General features: G+C 40.7%; 1 protein-coding gene across 2 annotated transcripts in view; it reads left to right on the forward strand.

Moving 5' to 3' along the window:
• CNTN4 (contactin 4) overlaps nt 1-16,051 on the forward strand; it is a 952,644-nt gene extending 936,593 nt beyond the window's left edge. Inside the window, exons 18-26 of one of the 2 annotated variants that reach the window (XM_073901561.1) lie at nt 1,022-1,171; nt 2,692-2,762; nt 3,806-4,040; nt 4,523-4,635; nt 5,184-5,370; nt 5,801-5,913; nt 11,077-11,245; nt 14,235-14,276; nt 14,795-16,051. In XM_073901561.1, the coding sequence (XP_073757662.1) occupies nt 1,022-1,171; nt 2,692-2,762; nt 3,806-4,040; nt 4,523-4,635; nt 5,184-5,370; nt 5,801-5,913; nt 11,077-11,245; nt 14,235-14,276; nt 14,795-14,880 (1,166 nt within the window). In that variant the 3' untranslated portion in view covers nt 14,881-16,051. Of the gene's footprint in view, nt 1-1,021; nt 1,172-2,691; nt 2,763-3,805; nt 4,041-4,522; nt 4,636-5,183; nt 5,371-5,800; nt 5,914-11,076; nt 11,246-14,234 lie in introns of both variants that reach the window. The other variant, XM_025885702.2, reaches the window with a different exon arrangement.
• Nucleotides 16,052-21,998: the final 5,947 nt, after the last annotated feature.

Below are 21,998 nucleotides of genomic sequence, written 5' to 3' on the forward strand. Positions count from 1 at the left end.
TTTATTTATTTATTTATTTATTTATTTATTTATTTATTTATTTATTTATTTTAGTGCGCTCTACACCCACTGTGGGGCTCACATTCACAACCCCAAGATCAAGAGTTGCATGCTGTACTGACTGAGCCAGCCGGGCACCCCTCACATGGGAAATCTTTATGATAACCCATTTAAAGCTCAAAAATCTATAAAATGAAGACAGTAATTTTACTTTACTCATAGAATAGTTGTAAAAAGTAAACAGTGTGCCCAATACTGTGCAGTAAATGCTGAAACATGTAGTAGGTGATAGTAATAATGATTACAGTCAAGTGCTTTGGGGCCTTGAGCATGGAGACAATGTCCATAGCTTGTTGGTTCATGGCATCAAACAGTGGGCCATGTCCTCTTGGGATGAGCCCTTCTCCAAATGCTGCTGGGTAAATACTGTCAAATTCTACCTCTCTGATTACCTTTTTTGTATTCTTCATGGACTTTTCTTTTATGTTTACAGATTCTTTCTTGAGATATGTTAATACAGTTCCTGTCAGTGGTATTATAGATTTGTAATATTGTTAACTTCATTATTATGATAAGTTATAGAGCTTGGACCATGCAGTCACAGGTGAAAATCCAGTGCAATCTTGGGTCAGTAACTTAATCTTTATAAGGCACATTTTCCTCATCTATAAAAATGAAGACAGTAATTTTACTTTACTCATAGAATAGTTGTAAAAAGTAAACAGTGTGCCCAATACTGTGCAGTAAATCCTGAAAAATGTATTAGGTGATAGTAATAATGATTACAGTCAAGTGCTTTGGGTCCTTGAAGACCGTAATGTCATCTGCTGGTATCTGATTTGAACTTGTTAGTTTAGCAAAAGAGAATTCTGGGATTACTTCCCTGTAACAGCTGTTGTACAACTCATCTCAGACCAGCTACAATGCCCTGCACACAGTAATGATGATGATGATGGATGGAAGCTCCTATCTGCTTAACGTGGAATCCTATAAAACGTCCCCACCTTTCGATGTCTTTCAGTTCCAGAACTCATTGATGGGAAGACATTCACAGCGACTGTCGTGGGTTTGAACCCTTGGGTCGAGTATGAATTCCGCACCGTTGCTGCCAATGTGATTGGGATCGGGGAGCCCAGCCGGCCCTCAGAGAAGCGCAGGACAGAAGAGGCTCGTGAGTAGCAGCCAGGACACAGAGAGTTTGTGCCAGTGGCTATGATCTCTTAGGAAAAGGCTTTGAATTCTTCCTGCTCTTCAGCCCTAATGAGGCTCTGTATTAGCACCCCCTTCCCTTGAATGATTATAATGATCAGAAACTGGGCCAGTAGATGCTCAGCTTACTGAGTTTCAATCATGAGTTAAGTTCTCACTTTTCACTGGGTCTCCTTGTACAGGGAGAGACCCTGTGCTTAGTTCTTCGGAACGCCAACTCTTTCTTCATTGGCTCATTTGTCACCAAGATTCTTCAACCAGGAATTATTTTTTTTTTAAATACACACCCACATTTCAAATGAAATCAACACATAGAAATCACTAGTTGCAAAGAATAAGTTCTTCAGAAATATTCAGTAAGATTTTCTTAGAGTATCAGCCATTCCCAGAAGCTAAGATTTGGAACATCCTGCCAATTCATACAAGCCCAGTCAGCAATTTAGTATGACCCTCTGTGTTCACAGCCTGAATGAGCACAGGGCGAGAATAACGTGCATCTGCATCAGTTGTATATTTCCTTCTCTCTTGAGAAGTAGGAGGCCTACGTGTGGGTCTTTGTAGAGTCCTCAACTGTGATAAGGCCAAATGTTTGTTAAAGGTTTCTAAGCAAATGGGAATTCTGAGCCTACTCTTTGGACAGAAATCCATCTAGATCTATTTCATTGGCTTTCACTGAGGGAACACACCCAGTCACCAATTTTTAAATTCTGTCTGGAGTCTATTGCTTATATGATGATAACTAGTTAATCCCCATACTCTCTTTTCCCCCTCCAAAACTATCATTGAATTGATTACTCTCAGCAGTCCTGAGGAGGAAGCTAGCATAATTTCCCCTCTTTTACAGAGAAAACTGGGGATGAAAGAGGTTAAGCACAGTGAGCCAGGGGTCAACCTATGTCCACCACTTGCTTCAGCACCCAGCTCAAAACTCACCTTCCTCCGAGAAGCCATTAGCCCAACCCTACTCTGAGCAGCCTGCTACTTCAGATCACCGCTGCACTTCATTCTGTCTGCACCGTATTGTTGTTTATTGTCAACATGCCTCTGTAATTGTTCTGCATGTGCTCTCTACCTCCAAAAAGATTGTAAGCTCTGCATGGGCTGAGTGTGTGTTGTCTGTCTTTTATGTACTACCGCATGGTTAATAAACATCTCTCCAAGCATTGGAACCAGCACCTCAGTCCTTTCAAACCACTGAACCTCGGCCTCTAGGGATGGAGCTGAACTCATTTGGTGAGACTTGTCACATACCTTGTGTACCTTGTTGAATGGGAAACAGGTAACTAATAGCAATTTCCTTGGTACGTTTCACTTCTTTAAGCTAACGCTTTGGGCTGCTTGACCACACTGCTTCTGATCTCAAAAGACAAAGATATGTTTATCAGGGTATTTGTTTAAAGTGAGCCACTTCAGCCAGGTGAACTTCCTGCCCCTCATTTGCTTTTACCCCCTGACATGACTTGTTTTTTGTTTCCTGCACAGTCCCTGAAGTCACCCCAGCTAACGTCAGTGGTGGTGGAGGCAGCAAATCTGAACTGGTTATAACCTGGGAGGTAAATGAATCATGGAACAAAAGGAACGTATGGTAGTCTAGGCTATTTTATTTTTTTCCTCTGTGTTAAACAACTCTGAGAAGTCTTCTCCTGTGTTTTTAAGAGCTAAAATTCAGTGGAGTGCAAACACTCCCTCTCACCTAGCTGATGGGTAGCAGGAAAAGATGGTGCTTGCCCATCCATCGTTGAATTAAGTATTAATTGGATTCATCACAGAAAAAACAATCATGAAATGGAAGGCAACACAAGAAAAAAAAATATATATATATATATCCGTGAAGGCTGGTTCAAAGAAAACCAGTTTTCCTTTCTTCCTGAATTGATGCATAGCCAATTGATTTAAAACCTCTGCCAGCAATAGATTTGGTGTACCAGCACAATTTCCTAGCAATTGGCTTTGCTTCTGGAGCCCTCTTCTATGAGGTATTTTTAAAACAACTTGGAGGCAGGTTAGTCACCAATTTATTAAAAATTGATTTTGAGAGAGGAGATTGGAGTTTTAGAAAGGGTTCTTAATGTTTTTGAAAGATTCTAGACAATAGTCCCCAAAGTTAAAATCCTTCATTTAACTAAAGCCCCAGCAGTAAAAGAAACTACTCACCTCCTCCAGCTTTACTCCTCAGTTCTGAGGGGGAAGATCTTGCCTGAGCCAAGATGAGATCTTCAATGAGATCCTTTGTCTGTTTGGCACTGGAGGAAGACTCATATTGGATGGTACATGTTGCATTGTTGGAGCCTAGGTCAGCTATCCACTGAATTTCCTAGTCATTTCTAAGAACTTCAGAGCTGGGTCTCGCCCATCAAGAAGCTCGGCTCTCCTCTGCAGGTTCTCATTGGGGTTTGTTTGTTTGTTTGTTTAACCCTACTTCAGCACTTCATCCATGCTAAGGTAGACTGATGGCAAGCCCCAAACCTAAGTCTCTTGACAAAATCCAAAGTAAGATATGTGTGGAAGAATGTTGGAAGATAGGGTGAAATAAAACAATTTTAGCATTTGAATCAAACTGCTGTGATTTCTGAAGACTACCTCCCTTCTTTCCCAGACGGTCCCCGAGGAATTACAGAATGGCAGAGGCTTTGGCTATGTGGTGGCCTTCCGGCCCTATGGCAAAATGATCTGGATGTTGACAGTGCTGGCATCAGCCGATGCCTCCAGATATGTGTTCAGGAATGAAAGCGTGCGCCCCTTCTCTCCCTTTGAGGTTAAAGTGGGCGTCTTCAACAATAAAGGAGAAGGCCCTTTCAGTCCCACCACAGTAGTATATTCTGCAGAAGAAGGTATGATTTATGCTGCCGCTATATGTGTTATTTGTTCACTTCTGAGATGTTGATTTTAGGACTGAATTGTCACCTAGCTCTCCTGAATCTTAGTCACGTCAGTTGGCTTTCCTTTGTTCTTATGCTCTTATTTTCATAATCCAATGACAAGGACTCTCACCTATGGCAAATGCTATTTAAGAAGGATATGTGTTAAAGGAATTGCTAGCTATGAAAACCTGATGCTTAAATTTAAGCAGTCCTGGATTACTTCCCTTCCACCTAACCCCCAATTTAGAAGCCAAAGACTTTGTCTTTACCATCTAAATCACCACTCCCTTCCAGCTATGAATCATGGCTCCTCTGTAAAATGATGGTTAGGGTCATAATCCCTAAGGGCTGTTATACAACCATGAGTTATTTACTCCTTATAATGCCAGTATATCAGAAGCCTATCCTGATGAGGCTGATAGAGTAATTACTTTTTCCACATTCCACTGTAGAACCCACCAAACCACCAGCCAGCATCTTTGCCAGAAGTCTGTCTGCCACAGACATTGAAGTTTTCTGGGCCTCCCCCATGGAGAAGAATAGAGGACGGATACAAGGCTATGAGGTAAGCAAGAGATGTGTCCATTGGTACACCCCTCACTGAGACCTTCAAAACACATTCTGTCGAGAAAAAGACTCAGATTCCCATTTAGAGGAATTTGTTTCAGAGAACGATGGCTTCTAGTAGACGTTAGTTGAAGCATTAACATTCCACTATGAGATCACCCTTTCTCTGGTACACTGGAGAAATCTTTTTCAAAATACATGTGGGTCTAAGCATTTATAAGAGGGTTGGCGAAATGAGCTTTGACTTTTGACACACGCAGTATCACTTGGGCTCAAAATAAATGTGGGGGACAAGTGAGAAATAGCCCACAATGGTTGTGCCCATTTTCCATCTCACTATGAAGCTAAGAACAAAAAAGGGGGCCCTTCCTATTGCAGATAAGTTCTCAGAGCATACTAAGCCCTTGGCTCTGAAAGTTCTGCTTATAAGTTGGTATAGAAAATTAATTCCATCTTAAGAATCATCATTTTTAAAAAAATCAGCTGATGGCATTGGAAATATCCCCAAAAGGTATGATTTCCAAGCTCTTCCCTTTATTTTCTCAGGTTAAATACTGGAGACATGATGACAAGGAAGAAAATGCTAGAAAAATACGAACAATTGGAAATCAGACATCAACAAAAATCACCAATTTGAAAGGCAGTGCGCTGTATCATTTAGCTGTCAAGGCATATAATACTGCGGGGACAGGCCCGTCCAGTGCAACGGTCAATGTGACAACCAGAAAGCCACGTAAGAACATCTTTGCTCAGAAATATTTTAGGGATTCATCAGACGTATCCCCAGTTCATTCCCCATCCCCACCTCCCAATGATCATTTGCATACTAACTGGTATCATTATGTGGATTCAAATTTACCTTAGCATTTTAACTGAACCTTTCCGAATACCATGCAAAATTCATTGCTCCAGAGGACAGAAAGATAAATGTTTTTCTCCTCACTGGGAAGGGTACTTCTTTTAGATATAAATGTTAGGCGACCAACTGAATCTTTTTCCATTTGCAATGCTGTATCTCGTCAGATTTTAGTGACCTTGAAGACACATATTAGTGCAATAGCCCATTAAATTGCCTCCACTCTTGAATTCTAGTAAGGAGATATTCCTCAGAATCCATTGAGACTTAATAATCTGTGACTTCGTATATCTTAATTTTTTTATAGCACCAAGTCAACCCCCTGGAAACATCATATGGAATTCATCGGACTCCAAAATTATCCTGAATTGGGATCAAGTGAAGGCCCTAGATAATGAGTCGGAAGTAAAAGGATACAAAGTGGGTAATTTCTTTTTTGCAGAGGCCCCTAATCCTGATGTTAGTAAGAACAGTCTCTTCTCAGGAAATCATATGAACTATATTCTCACTTTCCCTGATGATGTCCCACAGCCCCTCTAGGCATCTCTGTCCCCAGAGTGATTTGCTCTGAGTTTTATAAATGGTCCATGGCAACAAGCCAGCTGTAGAAAATTGCCTAAACTTTAGAATCAGAGTCAATCAGAAATGGTTGAAGACCCTGTGGACGTGTCTTCAAAAACTCATGAAGACCCACACTTGTAATCTCTCCTGTCAGCTTTGTTTTGTGCTTTTCCTGATTGTCTTTTTTTTTAAATCAACACTATTATGAATGGTTAAACATTTTTGTTCATGTTCCTAGAGTTAGAGAGATTTATATAGAGAAAAGGAAGCAAGGAATTTGTAGAAAATTCACTGACCTATTCCCAGAGTGTTAACCTGACTTGAAAGAGCTAGAAAAGAAAATGTAAATAGCCTTGGTACCACAAGTAAAAGCAGTTGGTATTATCTTGTTTTGTTTTACTTTTAAGCAACATTCGAGACAGTGCAATGCAGGCCAAACAAAAGCAGTCTGTAGGCTCTGTTTTGTGGCATTTTTGCACAGAGATGTTGAGCTTAGCAGGTAGGCAGTTTAACTACTTTAACTGGTCAGGAACTAGTTAAAGAGCATGGGAAAGTAGTTGATAAAACCAGAGCTGGAATTAGGAGTTGGTGGTTGGTGGTAGAACCTTGGGTATTATGATTAGAGAGAGATTCAGGAAAATGCTCCCTGTCATGGATTCCTTTTCTTTCATTTACATGGCACGGTGATTTGTATTGTACCAACGGAGAAACATTCCTGAAAAACTAATCTCCAGACCTTTTACTGGGCCCTTTTTTAAGAGCCCAGGGTCTTCTAGCATATAGCATAAAGAGATAGGAGACCCACATATCGGTCCTCTATTGACTATGTGACTAAGTAAATCACTTAACCGCTTGGGACTGCATTTTCTCTTTTATTAAAGGGGAAATTTTCTAGTATCTTCATAGTTCTCTGAACTTTTGCTCAGACATTTCAGTTGGGCCATGAAAAAGGGAGAAAGATAGACAACTCTCTGGGGAAAAAAATGTTCCAAGCACAGTGAATGGCATATGCAAAAGTCCTGAGGTGGGCACATGCCAGTGTAAAACAACAGGAAGCATGAGAGACTGTGATGAATTAGAGATTTTCTCATTGTCTAGAAGGAGCCATGGCTTCTGAGCTCTTGCATATTGTTGCCAAACAGTGTGGATATATCTTCCAGTTTTTCAGTAAAACCCAACATTCTTTTCATGTATAACTTTTTGGACGGTTTTAAGTGTTGACATCTAACTCAAAATAAAATAAACCCTACAAGAGCCAAACAGTTAAAATATGCAGTCCAGATGTGACCCATGGGCTATCGGTCTTCTACCATCTAACCTCCTTGTTTTGCATTCATGAAGACAGAGACCGGAGAGGGGAAACAATTTTCCCACACAGATGGTGGCCAAACTAGGCTGAGTTAAGAATATAGGCTGTTGACCCAGACTGTCTGGGTTTGAATGTTAAATATACCCCTTACTGTTCATAGTACTCTGGGCAAATTGCATAATATCTTCAGGTCTCAGCGTCCTCATCTTTGAATCAGAATGATAAGAGTGCCCACCTCAAGAGGTGATGGTCTTAGTACTTAGAACAAATAGTGTTCATTGGCCTCATTGAAGATATCAGGCAGATTCCTCCAAAGCCACAATGCAGTTCCCCAGGGTCAAAGAGCCCAGGCATCCCATAACATGGTAGAAGGTGGTGACAGAGCTCTCATTGCTTGTGAGGAGGACATCTCCAGGCACCGAGTCTATGTCTGTGTCAGTGAAGTGGGGAGAGGTTCCCTGCCAGGTTCTATAGATAGTGTTTTGAATCAAAGCACAGGTCAAAATAACACAATTAGGTGCTCTGCTTCCAGTCACTGCCTCATCTTTCTCCCTGGTGTAGTGGTCTTGAAAGCCAGATCACTGTGATGGTTGTAGCCAAAGAGTGGGAACAGCCATAGAACATAACAAACACCCCTAAATGTTGTTTGTTGTAGTATACGAGGACATCCAATGAAGGACAAGGAGCAGAGAAAATGCAGTTTGAGGGAAAGTAGCTGAGAGCCCTATTGTTAACCTTGATGACGGGAATGTCTCAGTGATTTAAAATATCCCAGGACCATAGCTGTTCTGTAAGAACAGAAGCACAGAACTGTGCACTAAGGACCATCCCCAAAGGGTCACTGAAGTCCAAGGAAATCACACCTTTGGGAGGCTGTAACTTCACTTTCTTTTTGGGTACTGATGATCTGGACACTTCATATATTGATCTACATCTGGTGAGAAAATCAGAGATCCAATGGCTCCATTTCAGCAACTCTTACTGATTCCCAAGGCAAAACTTGTCATCTTTGATAACTTAGGACAAATCTCCACTTTGATGTTTCACCCAGACATTGAAAAATGGACTACAACTGAAATAATTTCAGGTTGCTGACACTGTCTAATGTGATAAGAACAAAAATTAAACTTCTCTTACTTTTCATTAAAAAGAAAAGAACATACGACATTCAAACACAAAGTAAGCATTGAATCATGTTTGCTACTGTTATCATTACTCCCATGAATCCACTCTTTCTCCCTGTCTTCCACCCTGGATTATATGAAATGCAAGCACAGCCTTCAAATCAGTCAGCTGAACCAAGTGTTAGGTATAAATAAAGGTTTTACAGGCTTTTATTTAGGTTCCAATGCAGTCCCTAATATTACAAGACTGATAAGCCATGCTGATAACAGGGCTGTTTTTTCCTGGAAGTGTTTCTTTTGGATTTATATTTGAAACTGGTTAAATTTTCTGTGCTTTGGCAAGGACCAGAGGTAAATCAAAGAAGCAATTTATTCCTCAAAGCCAGATGTGCCCTTGCATCCCATCAGCCAGCCCATGTTCCTGAAGGGCCGTGATGAGACGCTTTGACACTCCTGAATGTGCATGAGGATTTATTTGAGCCTGATCATTAACGAGGGGATGCCGAGCTGGATACAACTGATGCACCGGAGAAGGAAGGGGGGCGCTTATGAATCTTTCCACCTTAAGGAAATTGTGTTTTCCACCTTGTATTAGAAAGATATAAATTAAGGTGATGAAATGCCAGGGAACAAATGGGATCTATACCATTTTAAGGGAATTTTTTGAATTTTATGTGTGTGTGGTTTTTATTGCAATAGTGGAGTGGCCTTATGTCTCTAACTTCAGCAGGTCAGAATTTTGAAATGTGAGCTAATTTTAAGGGTCTCAAAGTGCTGTTCCTGGACCAGAGGCCATGGCATTATCTGAGAACTTGTTAAAAATGGAGATTTTCAGGTCCAACCTCAGAACTACTAAGTCAGAAACTCCAGGGTGGGGTCCAGTGATCTGTGTTTGAACAAGCCCTCCAGGAAGTTCTGATACACAGGTTAGATCCTTGATCTAATTCAGGATTTCCAGCCACATTAACATCATATCAACTCTTTTTTTAAGTACCGCAGCCTCAACCTCACCTCCGTGGAGTCTGACTCTGGAGTGGGGCCATAGCAGACTTTCTGAGCCTCCTCACTTTGGCCAGTTTGGGCTGGAGAACTCTCAGTGTAGGGACTGTCCTCTGCATTGTAGGATGTTTTGCAGCATCTCTGGCCCCCCACCCGGTAAACAGTAGCACCTGTTGTGACAACCAAAAATGTCTGTAGACATTGCCAAATGCCCTCCCGACCCGGGGAGAGGAGCAAAATTGCCCCTCCAGCCCCCCAACCCTCCACCCCCCTTGAGAAGCACTGGGCTCGGGTGTCAGTATTTTTTTACACATTCCCCAAGTTCTCCTGCCATACAGCCAGGACAGAGAACACTGATCACCCACCCCTCTGTTTCTCACTACCAGGAGAAACTGGCGGTATTGGAGGATCATGATTTAAGAGTAGGGGTTTAGGAGTTCTCACCTTGCCACTTACCAGCTCTGTGACCTCATCCAGCCTCTGTTTTCTGATCTGTGGCAAGGAATAATAATGCCTGTGTTGTCCAACGGTTGTGACGGTTCAACATGGCGATGTCGATAAGGTGCCTAGGTCACAGTCAACATCAGAAAGTATTTGCGGGACAGTTATCATCACAGTTGTTATATCCAAAAGGGAAGATGTGCTTGTCCAGGCTTTTAGATTTTGTTTCTGGTTGGAGTTGGTGGCAATCAGAGTAGGCAATTCCTGGCAGGGGGATGTGTTTTCAGGAGACCTAGTTGGGAACCTCATCAAATGAGCCGCCAACCCAGACTCCCATCCAGGGGAGGCCAAGAAGGGAAACACGAGTGGGACTACTGAAGCTATAGACAATTCTGGAGTGACAGTGATCACCACAGAATATCCCCTATTTTCTACGTAGCTCAGAAAGGGATCCCGGGGAGAGGAAAAGGGGGTTTCTGCCCTTGCCTTGCCTTTCGCAGATCATCTCCCTGGGCTGAAATGTGCTTCCTCCAGAGGATTCATGATAATAGTAATAATGTATGATGCCTGCCTTGTGCTTCTCACCTTTGCCAACGATGTTTGTTTATCTCTCATTCCCTTTAAGCCGTCATAAACACTGTGTCTTACAGCTTCCTTTGAGCCGAGTCCTTCACTTATACACAATCCTTATGCACCCTTGAGAACACCCCAGAAAGGTGGGTGTCATTGTTTCCTCATCCACAGATGAGGAAAATGAAGCTCAGGTTGTAAAGAGGACTATAGTCCCACAGTGGCCAACTTGATTCTGATGCCAAAGCCCCTCATGTGTAACTGAACTCTCTATGCCCTCCAAGAGGAATTTGTTTTCCAGGTGTGTTACCTGCACCTTCCAGAGGTTATGTGAGGCCACACGGCACGTTGGTTGACTGATGTTACCCCTGTCCCCATGCTGCAGTGTCCTGTAAACTCTTTCCTCATAATGAAACGGTGGCTGCAGATGTGCCCCTTACTATAAATGAGCCTCCCAAGTGTGTGTGGGCAGCTTGATAGCCTCAGCGTTCCCACAGTTTGCTGGTGCCCAGATGAATGCTCCATCTTTGGGGCCTTTGTGAGGACAGCAGGTGACACCTGTTCTTTCTGTATTGGCAGGTCTTATACAGATGGAACAGACAAAGCAGCACATCTGTCATTGAGACAAATAAAACATCAGTGGAGCTTTCTTTGCCTTTTGATGAAGATTATATAATAGAAATTAAGCCATTCAGTGATGGAGGAGACGGCAGCAGCAGTGAACAAATTCGAATTCCAAAGATATCAAGTAAGAGCGTCTTTTTCCGCCCCTCCCCCTGCCTGCTGGATCTCCTAAGTCTTCCCAGTGAGTCCAGATTTAGACAAAGTGAAGCCCACAAAGAAAGGCTTCTATAAAACTGGGCAGTACTGTCCCCTCATCAGACAACTGATGTTTGCTCATCACGGGCAGCTTCAATAAAAAACAATTTGACTAGTTTTGACTGATTTAATCAGTTGCCAATCAAAAATCAGATTAAAGCAGCCCCAAATCTGTCACACAGGTTTTCCCATGTGAACATGTGTGGTTTGCATCTACAGTAACTGTAAAATTATAGCTCAGAAAGTTAAAAGCATGACTCAGGCAGGAGAAGAAAGCAAAGGGTTCTTTAAAATGCTGTAGCGATTTGTCTTTAGCAAAACAATGTAACTCAATGTCTGTGGCTGAAAATATTTTGAACTTGACACTATTAATTTTGAATGTGTGTATGTAACATGTTATTAAATACACATGTCTATATATAGTCAAGATGATCTTTATTTACAAAGACAACAGTGTGAGAATATTCTTTTTTCAGCAAATATATTCAATCTTGTTTTTGAAATACTATGTTTGCAAATATCTCAGCAGAGTATTATTTTTTATTACATGGTTTCATTTATTTAAAAAAAAACAGAAAGGCAAATCCATAGAGACAGAAATCCGATTAGTGACTGGTAGTGGCTGACCAGTGTATGAATTGCAGCATAATGGGTACTGGGTTTCCATTTGGGGTGATGAAAAAGTTCTGGACTAGATAGTGGTGCTGGTTGAACCTCATGCCACTGAATTGTACACTTTCAAGTAGTTAAAATGGTAACTTTTATGTTACATGTATTTTACCACAATAATAAAAAAAAAGCTTGCAGCTAGATACTTAAGTGTAGATTTTCATTGGACTTTGCCTTTAACTGTCTCAAGATAAGGGGCTGGAGATAGAAATTTTCAAGCCATCAGTGAAGACGTGATATTTTATTTTATTTATTTTTAAAGATTTTTTTATTTATTTATTAGAGAGAGACACAGTGAGAGAGGGAACACAAGCAGGGGAAGTGGGAGAGGGAGAAGCAGGCTTCATGCAGAGCATGGAACCAGATGTGGGGCTCGATCCCAGGACCCTGGATTCATGACCTGAGCCGAAGGCAGCCGCTTAACGCCTGAGCCACCCAGGCGCCCCAAGACGTGATATTTTAAATCATGGGCACACCATCCTGAGTTTCAGATGCTCTGCTTAGTGTCCATCACATTATTTTTAAGATGAGGAAAGGGTCTAGGATGACTTGCTGATACCAAGTTATAGTAAAGCATCCACTTAGCAATTTTAAACTGCATCTGTAAAATGTGGATGCTTCTGACCAGAAAAGGAAATGTTCCTTGGTCATTTCACCCTCTCCCTGAGTAAGAATTTGCTAACATTGACAAATAGAACAAGACCTCCTGGGGACAGAGGCTGCTCTGCTCCCAGCTCAGGGGTGATTTGCCAATTTTCAGATGAAGTTTATATTTACTGCACCTTTTTTTCAAACACTGAAGGCATTTTTGTCTTTTATTTTATTTTTTTAGAGATAGGGGAGGGGCAGAAGCAGAGATAGAGAGAGAATCTTAAGCAGGCTCCATGTCCACTGCAGAATTTAACATGGGGCTCGATCTCACAACCCTGAGATCATGATCTGAGCAAGCCATGCTCCCAGCTTAGGGGTGATTTGCCAGTTTCCAGATGAAGTTTATATTTACTGCACCTTTTTTTTCACACAAACACTGAAGGCATTTTTGTCTTTTATTTTATTTATTTTTTTTTAGAGGTAGGGGAGGGGCAGAAGCAGAGGTAGTGAGAGAATCTTAAGCAGGCTCCACACCCACTGCAGAACTTAACACCGGGCTCGATCTCACAACCCTGAGATCATGATCTGAGCTGAAATCAAGAGTCCGTTGCTTAACTGATTGAGTTTCCCAGGTGCCCCAGAGTTTTTGTCTTTTAAAAAAACTGGGGAGAATTGGATTCTATACCTCACTAAGGCAAGGGCTCTAAATTCTGTTGAAAGGAACCAGAGATGTGGAACCAGAGATGTGGAAGTAATCACCAAGCCACAAAAACACAAGATTGGGGTTTGTTTGGGTGTTAATTTATCTCACTCTGTTAAAATCTGACTTCATACTTTCTTATCATTGTAAGAATTGTTTGTTTTTTTTTTTAGATTGGTGATTCTTGGTTTAATTCATTATAAAAACAGATCTTAAGCAATTATATTGGTATAATTAATTGATATTAAATGATAAGCATATAATTGTGAAAAAAAAAAACATGTTCTCTCCCTCAAAAGATTGCCCATTTTGTTGGTCAGAGATCTTACAATCTTGGAGAAACCTGAAACAACAGTTGGTAATCTGTTACTATGAAAAATGTAAGACCTCTGAGAAAAGGTTTTATTTAAAAATATTGAGATTATTTTGTTGGGGAAAAAGGGACATATTTAGGCAGACATGGGTTTGAATCCCAATTCAGCTATTTACTCACTGGTTGATCTTAGACAAGTTATCTTACTTCTCTGGGCCCTAATTTCCTCATCTGTTTCATAATGTAATAACAATACCAGATGTGCTTATAGTTTTTATAAGAATCAAGTATCCCGTGGCTCTATGCCCAACACAAAGGTAGAGTTAAAAAGGGAAAGGTAACATATTTTGCTGCATCATTGATATAATACTTATTAGTAATGTTATTAGTAATATTGAAGTTTCTTCTCACATTAGATGTAGAATCCTCATTTTGCAAATGCATCAACGGAGGTCCAGAGATGTCCCATAACCTACCCTTAGGTTCCTGGCTAAGTAGTCATAGAACTGATATTAAAAAGTCATTAGGAAATTGCTTTTTCTGGTAGGATCTGGCTGGTTCTGCTGTTGCCTAAAAACCCGTGGCCTTGTTTTCCTCTGTAGCCAGGATGAAGCGATATTGAGTGAATTTATTCTCTCTTTTCAGATGCCTATGCAAGAGGAGCCGGGCCTTCCACTTCAAATGCATGTACGCTGTCAGCCATCAGCACGATCATGATTTCCCTCACAGCTAGGTCCAGTTTATGACAAAAGTTATCTAAAGGACTTGCTGTTTATAATATAAGCAACATTTAGCTAGTTGTTTTGAAGACACCCAGTACTAAGTAATATTGTTGTTCAAGTACATCTTATTACTGGAAAAAAAAATGTTTTTTGCTTCTTTAGGAATGGCATTATACAGTACTTCCTCAAAGCAAATCTAGCTTTGTCTGAAGTTTCTTTGGAAACTCTGCAATGCACTGAAGACATCTGTAATATGATGTTACCAAAGCAGTTTACATATGTCCTTATATGCATATTTTTTATTATATATTTAGTGTTTTATAGAATTTTTTAAAGTTAACATGAAATGTAGATATTAATTTTTTTCCTCTGCTGTAAAATGCTATGGGCAACACAATCATACAATTATTATTTGAGAATATTTCCTTTAGAGAAAGAGTTTGAAACTCATCTTGGTAAATAAATTACAAATTACTTGTACAGTTTTACAAGGATTCGGTGACAGAAGAGCTGAAGATTTGGTCTGTAACTCAAGGCTACCGTATGTAAATGACTCTTTGGATGGTTAATGCATTGAATCAAGTCCTTTTGACATGTACAATATATTTTCCCACCCTGTTGTGAATTTTGTTGTTCAATACAACTCAAGATGGTTTCAGGAATGGCTGCAAACTCAAAACCTAAACCAACTGCCCAAGAGGTACTTTGTGCAATATTCCCATCCCTGAATTTAGCATTGTACAGTAAGACTTTCTTTTCACTCAACTAAGTTAGCATTGTCTTTGTAGTAGCATTATCTTAGACATTAAATTTGAAGTTACATATCCGGTAGTAACATAGGCCAAAAGTGACTATAGTCAACCAAGTCTTTCAAAGGATAAAAGATAATTTTACTATCTTTAAATGTATCTGTCTTGAATGTACATTTTTTAAAAAGGTAATTCTCTGTTGGTGGAGTCATAATTTCTTTATACATGTGTATGTCTTTAATAATAGAGCCCTTCTTTTGAATCAAAATCATGTATGGAATTTGGGAAATTTCTCCTATTTCAGCAAATAGTTGCTGCAAAGGATTTTTTCATGACACGATAAAAGATCTTTCGTATAAACTCTATGTTACCTTGATGATTCTCCTGTTTTGCAGTAGGTAGCTTAGTTGCTTTATAAGCTTTACCTTCTAAGTCTTAAAATCACACATTGGAAAATGACAATATCAAAAAAAACATATTCTTTTGAAAAGAACTATTTGTTATAATGGGGGAGGTTTTGTAAGCTGACACTTGTGGAACAGTGCATATAAAAGGCAATGAAATTTTCTATAAAAATTTTCACATGTAAACACTCTGCCACCTTTTCTTCTTTCTCAGAGGGATCAAATTTACCTGTAATTCATCATTTTTGCTTACAAATAACATAAGTTAACTTTTCAACCTTCCAGCTATATTTATCCAATAAAGTCATAATCAGGATTCCACTTGTGTAAAAACTAGGGCGGTAACCAGAAAAAATATTGTCAGTATTTCAAGCTGTGTTCCTCTCTTACTTTGATATGGTTACTTCTTTGTTAAAATAAAACAGAACTTAAAATCACACACGCAAAAAAATCAACAAAACAATAAAATGAAAAAAAATGACACCCCAGGTAGTTCCCAACCCCAGTGTAAATGATATTTACCAGTGATCTAGCATATGTAATCTTTTTTTAAAGGTATTGTTAATAAATATTCTGTCATTTGTAAAGATACTTGTCTTTTGGGAGCATTTTTCCTGCCTGCCTGTCAGGGAATTTGTTAGCTCACCCTTGTGCTCGTTATAATTTGAGACGATAGAGGGACTCAAACGCCTCTGGCCATGATCAAAAGCTAGATGACCCAGAGCTATTCCTTTGCAATTGACAACCCTGGAGACACTATTTCAAATCCTCTTTGGAAGCACAGAGGGTCGAAATCCGCAAATAAATATCCTGAAGATCAAACTTTAATATTTTCTCTTGATTAGCTAAGTCTTTTGTATGTTTAACCTAGGGATATCTGTTGTTTTAAGGTTTCCTCCACCCCATTGCTAAAAGGATAAAATCTAAACTTGATCGTTTAAGGCCCTTCTTAATCTAATAACGTAACTTTGTACCCAGCTACACTAAGCCCTCACTGGCCCCTAAACATTGCTTGCTTTTGGTCTCACCTCTGTGCCTTTTGATCGTAAAGCTGACCCTTTCTGACATGCCCTCCCCACTCTTCTTTCTCACCCAACTCCCAACCATCCCAGGGTAGCTCCAGCTCCAGCTCCAGCTCCAGGTCTCTGTGAAGTCTTCCCACACTTCAGCCCTTTAGGATGTCCTTCCTCTGAATTAGCTGCAAGCCTTGTCAATACCACTCGTTTAGTAATTAATCAGGTACTACTTTTGGAAATCTCTTGTACTGTTATCTTGCATTTTAACTTAACTCCTGTATTGTTACTTAATTTTCCTTGTACTTATGCCTTGTCTTCCCAACTAGATTGTAAGCTCCTTGAGGGCAGGGACTTTGGTCTTATCTTCCATGTACTCTCCATAGTGCCTAGCACAGTGCCTTGCAATAAATAATCACTGATTAATTCATTGAAGGGGTCTTTGAAGTAGCATTTTGCATCAGTTGCCTGCCTGTGTGCCACAGTGGACCCAACCAGAGAAGACTGTGTCACTGTTTTTGTTAGGTAGTGGAAAGCATTAGAAGGCCTGGCTTCAAACTTTATGCTTTGAAAAAGTCCTTTGTATCTCTCTGTTTCATCATCTGATAAATGAAGACCTGGATTTGCTGAGTCTAAGTGAGCTGAAGGTATTTTAGAAAGTGCATGGTAGGCACCTTCACCCACACGTGTCTGATTTGTTAGCTTCGGTGGTGGTTGCAGGTTGGGATCACTAGTTGCAAGCAACAGAAAACAAAATTGAGCTAAACTGAGCAAATGAAAAGGAATGACACAGATTAGGTCACACGAGCTGAAGAGACGCTGAATGGCCACGCGTTGGTGAGAATAAGTACGAGGCTACTCTAAGAATCCAGACTGCAGGAACTTTGGAAACTCTATTCCAAGTGCTTTTCTGGAAATGAATTGGCTTTGTTTATGATTTTGATGCTACTCTGCTCCATATCCTTGATCACGCCAAACCTGCACTCATAGCAAAAGGATACCTTGTTAAAGGAAAATTGAGATGATATTTCCGTGAGATGAGATAATAGATACTAGGAAGATCTAAGCAACAGACATTCTATGCTTAGCTATCCAAGGGACCTCCCCGGGCCCTGGTCCCAAATACTACACTCAGATGGAATATATTCCTACTTGGGACAGTGACTCTGAAGCAAGAGCACTAGGAAGGGGCCTATTTGCTTTGGTCATTTAACTGTTTGAAGTGCTTACACTTCTTACCTTCTTTTTGTGTGTGTAATCCACTTGATCCACCTGCGATTTAACTGTTTAAAAGGATTTCTATTTTGCCAGATAATTGGATTTTCTCAGTGGTCCTGAGTTTTTACAGAGCTCAAATGCTCTAGGTACAAAACAGCATCTTTGCATGGAGGCAGAAGACATGAACTATAAATTTCAATTCTCAGGTGAGCTCAGAATTCTTCTAGCCTGTGAGATGGGACCTTCCATAGCTTTTTATCTGAAGATAGAACGACTAAGTTATTCCTACCATCAGATTTTTGGTTATTTACATCTGGGAAGCAATGTTCAATCCTGATTAACCTTTTCCCAGTCTCTCCCACCACCCTTACCTTTCTGCAAAATATACTCAAAGAACATTGAATGCTGAGTGATGAATTATAGAAAGTACATAAATAGTACATAATTAGCCACTAAAATGTCATGTAATTTTTAAAGTAATTTGGTGTAATGTAATCACCATCAGGTGATTTCTATACACTGTATTGGATTATCCATGCCACTCTTCTCCTCCATTAACACAGATAATTAACATAGATAAAAGAATTGACTGGATTTTCCTGTTGTTACAATTAAAACAATTCTCTGGCCAACCACAGTGAGGAGCAAGCCTTTTACAATGAAAGACTTGTTCCATTTCTAGGCACACCCAAAATTACTCCGTCAAAAATGAGAGACCCTGGACCTTACACAGGCAGCTTAATACAGGGTGTAAGTATATGCACTCTGGAGTCTGACCGCCTGGAATGCAGTCTGCCAGTTGGTACTTATTATATAGGGTAAGGCTTGTAAAGTTCTAAATGCATAGCTCTCTGAACATTAGCAACTATTTTATAGATCCGTCACTGTTCTTTTCCCCAAGTGACTGAGATAGTCACAAAAACCAGACTAAGAATGTTGATACTTCCCATAGCCAAAATGAGTTGAACTCAACACACATGTCCATTATCACCTTTTATTTAAATATTTTCATGTCTTAATATAGTTATGTACATAACACAATAAAATAAAAATATTTAATAATATTAATATTTATAAAAGAATTTAAGTAATTGGGTCCTCACGCAGATGCCAGCTTTTCTACAAAGGCTTCCTCAGTTTCTCCATCTGGTACTGACCTCTCATTTGTCTGACTTCCAGGGCACCTCATCAGGACCCACACGTGTCATCATCCCATTAGCTGGTATTTATTTATTTACTTATTTATTTGAGAGAGAGAGCGTGTGCAGGAGCAGGAGAGCACAAGCAGGAGGCGCAGCAGAGGGAGAGGGAGAAGCAGACTCCCCACTGAGCAGGGAGCCCAATGCGGGGCTTGATCCTAGGACCCTGAGATCATGACCCGAGCTGAAGGCAGCTGCTTAACTGACTGAGCCACGCAGGTGTCCCATTAGCTGGTATTTAAATCATTTGTGTTCATGTCTTCTTCCCAGTACACAGAGGACATCTTAGGGTTAGAGTCGGCTTGTGATTCTTGACTGTACTTCCCAAGCACTAGGTCTGTATCCCCCCTTCCCATCTCTGACACGAACAAAACTAGAGGGGGAAGAGTCTCTGGCACCACAGGGACTGATTTGCTCAGCCCCTGCCCTCCTGGCAGGGTGTGATTACCATATGCCAGTCCAAAAGGAAGCCCCTTCCTTTACCCCTCATGCTAAATGGCCCCTGAAGATTAAATGTTCCAATCCCATGACTCAAGTGTAAACTGCAACACTCAAGAGAGCTCACAATTTAAACAAACTCATCCTCTGTCCTTTATCACCAACAGTTATGGTCAGTTGTAGATTAGCAGAGCTCTAGTAATAAAGACCATACTGAGAGAAAGTTGTTTTTTTTGTTGTTGTTGTTGTTTTTAAGATCAACCATATAAGAGATCTGAATGTCTGGAGTCTGCAAGGCTTGGGTAACTTAATGAGGTGGTCTCAGTAGCTGTACATGGGTCTTTCACTACATCTTCTTACCACTGGTAACAAACAGCACAAACTCTACCAGGAAATATGTATGTTTTGGATTTACTTAACAAAGAGTAATAGCTTAATTTGTTTTTATCGTTTTCAAAGTGCTCTTCACACTAAGAAGCAGGAGACACCAGTTTTATTCCTTTTTCATTTGGGAATGGAGGTAAGGAGATGGTACTACAAGCCCAAAGTAACACAGAGGATTAGAAAGTCGGGACTAGGAATTAGAACTCTTAATTCAGTGCATTTCAACACCTAGAAATAAGTCTTTCCTGAGAGAAAGAATAAGAGGGAATAAAGAAATCTTGTCTCAAGTGCACGTGGAAAGCAGTCAGGACACGGAGTGGGCAAGAGGGAAATGGCGAGATCCAAGCAGAGCACGTCGGAGGCTGAGATGTGGGAGGTGAAGACGTTGTGAAGGACGAGCAGACTCAGAGCACAGCCGTTCGGAGCAGCAGGTCCCTGAAGTGGGTTCCAGTCGGTTATTCAGGAGGCACTAGTGACCACCTTCTGTGTACCAGGCACTGTTCTAGCACAGGGGAGTGTTGTGGCAGAGAGAGACCCCACGGGGGCCACAGAATGAAGGAGATGGAACCACCCCCCCAGGCCAGTGTGAAGTCACCTGCCTTGGAGTCTCACGGTGGGGGGGAAAGCCAAGGGACCAGTACTGGCACTTTGTCACAATATGGAAAAATGTAATGAGAATATAGCTGACATCTATTCTGTGCAAATGAACCTGCTGGTTGAGTTACTATTCATTATTCATACTTGACACGTGGGGAGCCAAGACTAAGAGGTTTAGCAGTATGTCCCAGGTCACACCGCTGAAAAGGGAAACCAGGAGTTGAGATGCTGGTAGATTGACTCCAGGCAAGTCCAGTCCAAAACATTAGATATCTAGGTAGGTAGGTAGGAACATAGACAGACAGACAGATTTGGTTGCCATAAGGCAACAAGAAGGAAATAAGGTGGTGAGCCTCCCAGGAAGGTGTATGTGGGTTGTTAAAAAGTGACCAGGGGTTTAAGCCAAGATCCCAGGTATAGGATTCCTGCAGAAAAACCTCATATACCTCAGGTGTGGTTATTTCTCTGCTCCAAAGCAGCCCAGTTTGGCTATTATGTTTTTTACTGCAAATGGTGTTTTTTGCTTGTTTGTTATACTGGACTTCAAGCATTCTCAGAGCTATTTTTCAAACAGGCTATCCTGCAAGATCCGAGTTACCAGATAAAATATTGATTTTTAAAAAATCAATAATTTTATAGTGTATGCCCCATGCAAAATTTATCTGAAATTCAAATTTAACTGGGCTTCATCTATTTTTCATTTGCTAAGTCTGGCAACCTTATGCAGGGAGGATTCCTCCTCTTTGAGGTAATGAATTTCTAATGCAAAAAGATGAACCATGAGAGACTGTGGACTCTGAAAAACAAACTGAGGGTTCTAGAGGGGAGGCGGGTGGGGGGATGGGTTAGCCTGGTGATGGGTATTAAAGAGGGCACGTTCCGCATGGAGCACTGGGTGTATCATGGAACACTACATCAAAAACTAATGATGTAATGTATGGTGATTAACATAACATAATAAAAAAGAAGAGAAAAAAAATTCCAGGACCTTGCTGATGTGTTATCAAATCTCTAAAGGTCCATGGCTCTGAGATGTGAAGGGGGATTCCAGAAATGTTTTGAAGGGTTATAAAAATGGGCTTGTTGCTCAGAACATAACTATAACAGAACTAGTTGAAAAAAAATTTATGTGATTGGTGTACCATTTATCATTCTTTAGAACCAAGTATCTGAGACCAAATAACTGAGAGTTTGAATTGGCCCAGTCATTCCTCTTTTGTTTGTCAACAATTAAGATGTCGACTGCTTTCTATGTGTTGAGCACTGTGCTGGGCACTGGAAAACCACAGAAATCAGATTAAGGCTTCCCTCTTCAGGGTTCACTGGAGGTGACAGAAGCACTTATTTGCAAATGGTATAAAACGTGTGAACAGAAATTCTATAAAACAGAATTCTGTACCCTTGTTTCTTGCAAAACCAACTCATAACAAGGTTAAGTTCAAACACAACACATTTTTTTTACCACCACCTCCCCCCATAGAAAGATTTTTTTTTAAAGATTGATTGATTGATTTGAGAGAGAGAAAGAGAGAGTGACAGGGAGGGGCAGAGGGAGAGAGATAGAGAATCTTCCATGCTGAGTGCAGAGCCTAACGCAGGGGCTTGATCTCACGACCCTGAGATCACGACCTGAGCCAAAACCAAAAGTTGGACCCTCAACCGACTGCCCCACCGAGGTGCCCCAC

This window comes from Callorhinus ursinus, unplaced genomic scaffold (assembly GCF_003265705.2).
Source record: "Callorhinus ursinus isolate GAN/ISIS: 27379988/994484 unplaced genomic scaffold, GSC_fseal_2.0 scaffold15, whole genome shotgun sequence".
Taxonomy (NCBI): Eukaryota; Metazoa; Chordata; class Mammalia; order Carnivora; family Otariidae; genus Callorhinus; species Callorhinus ursinus.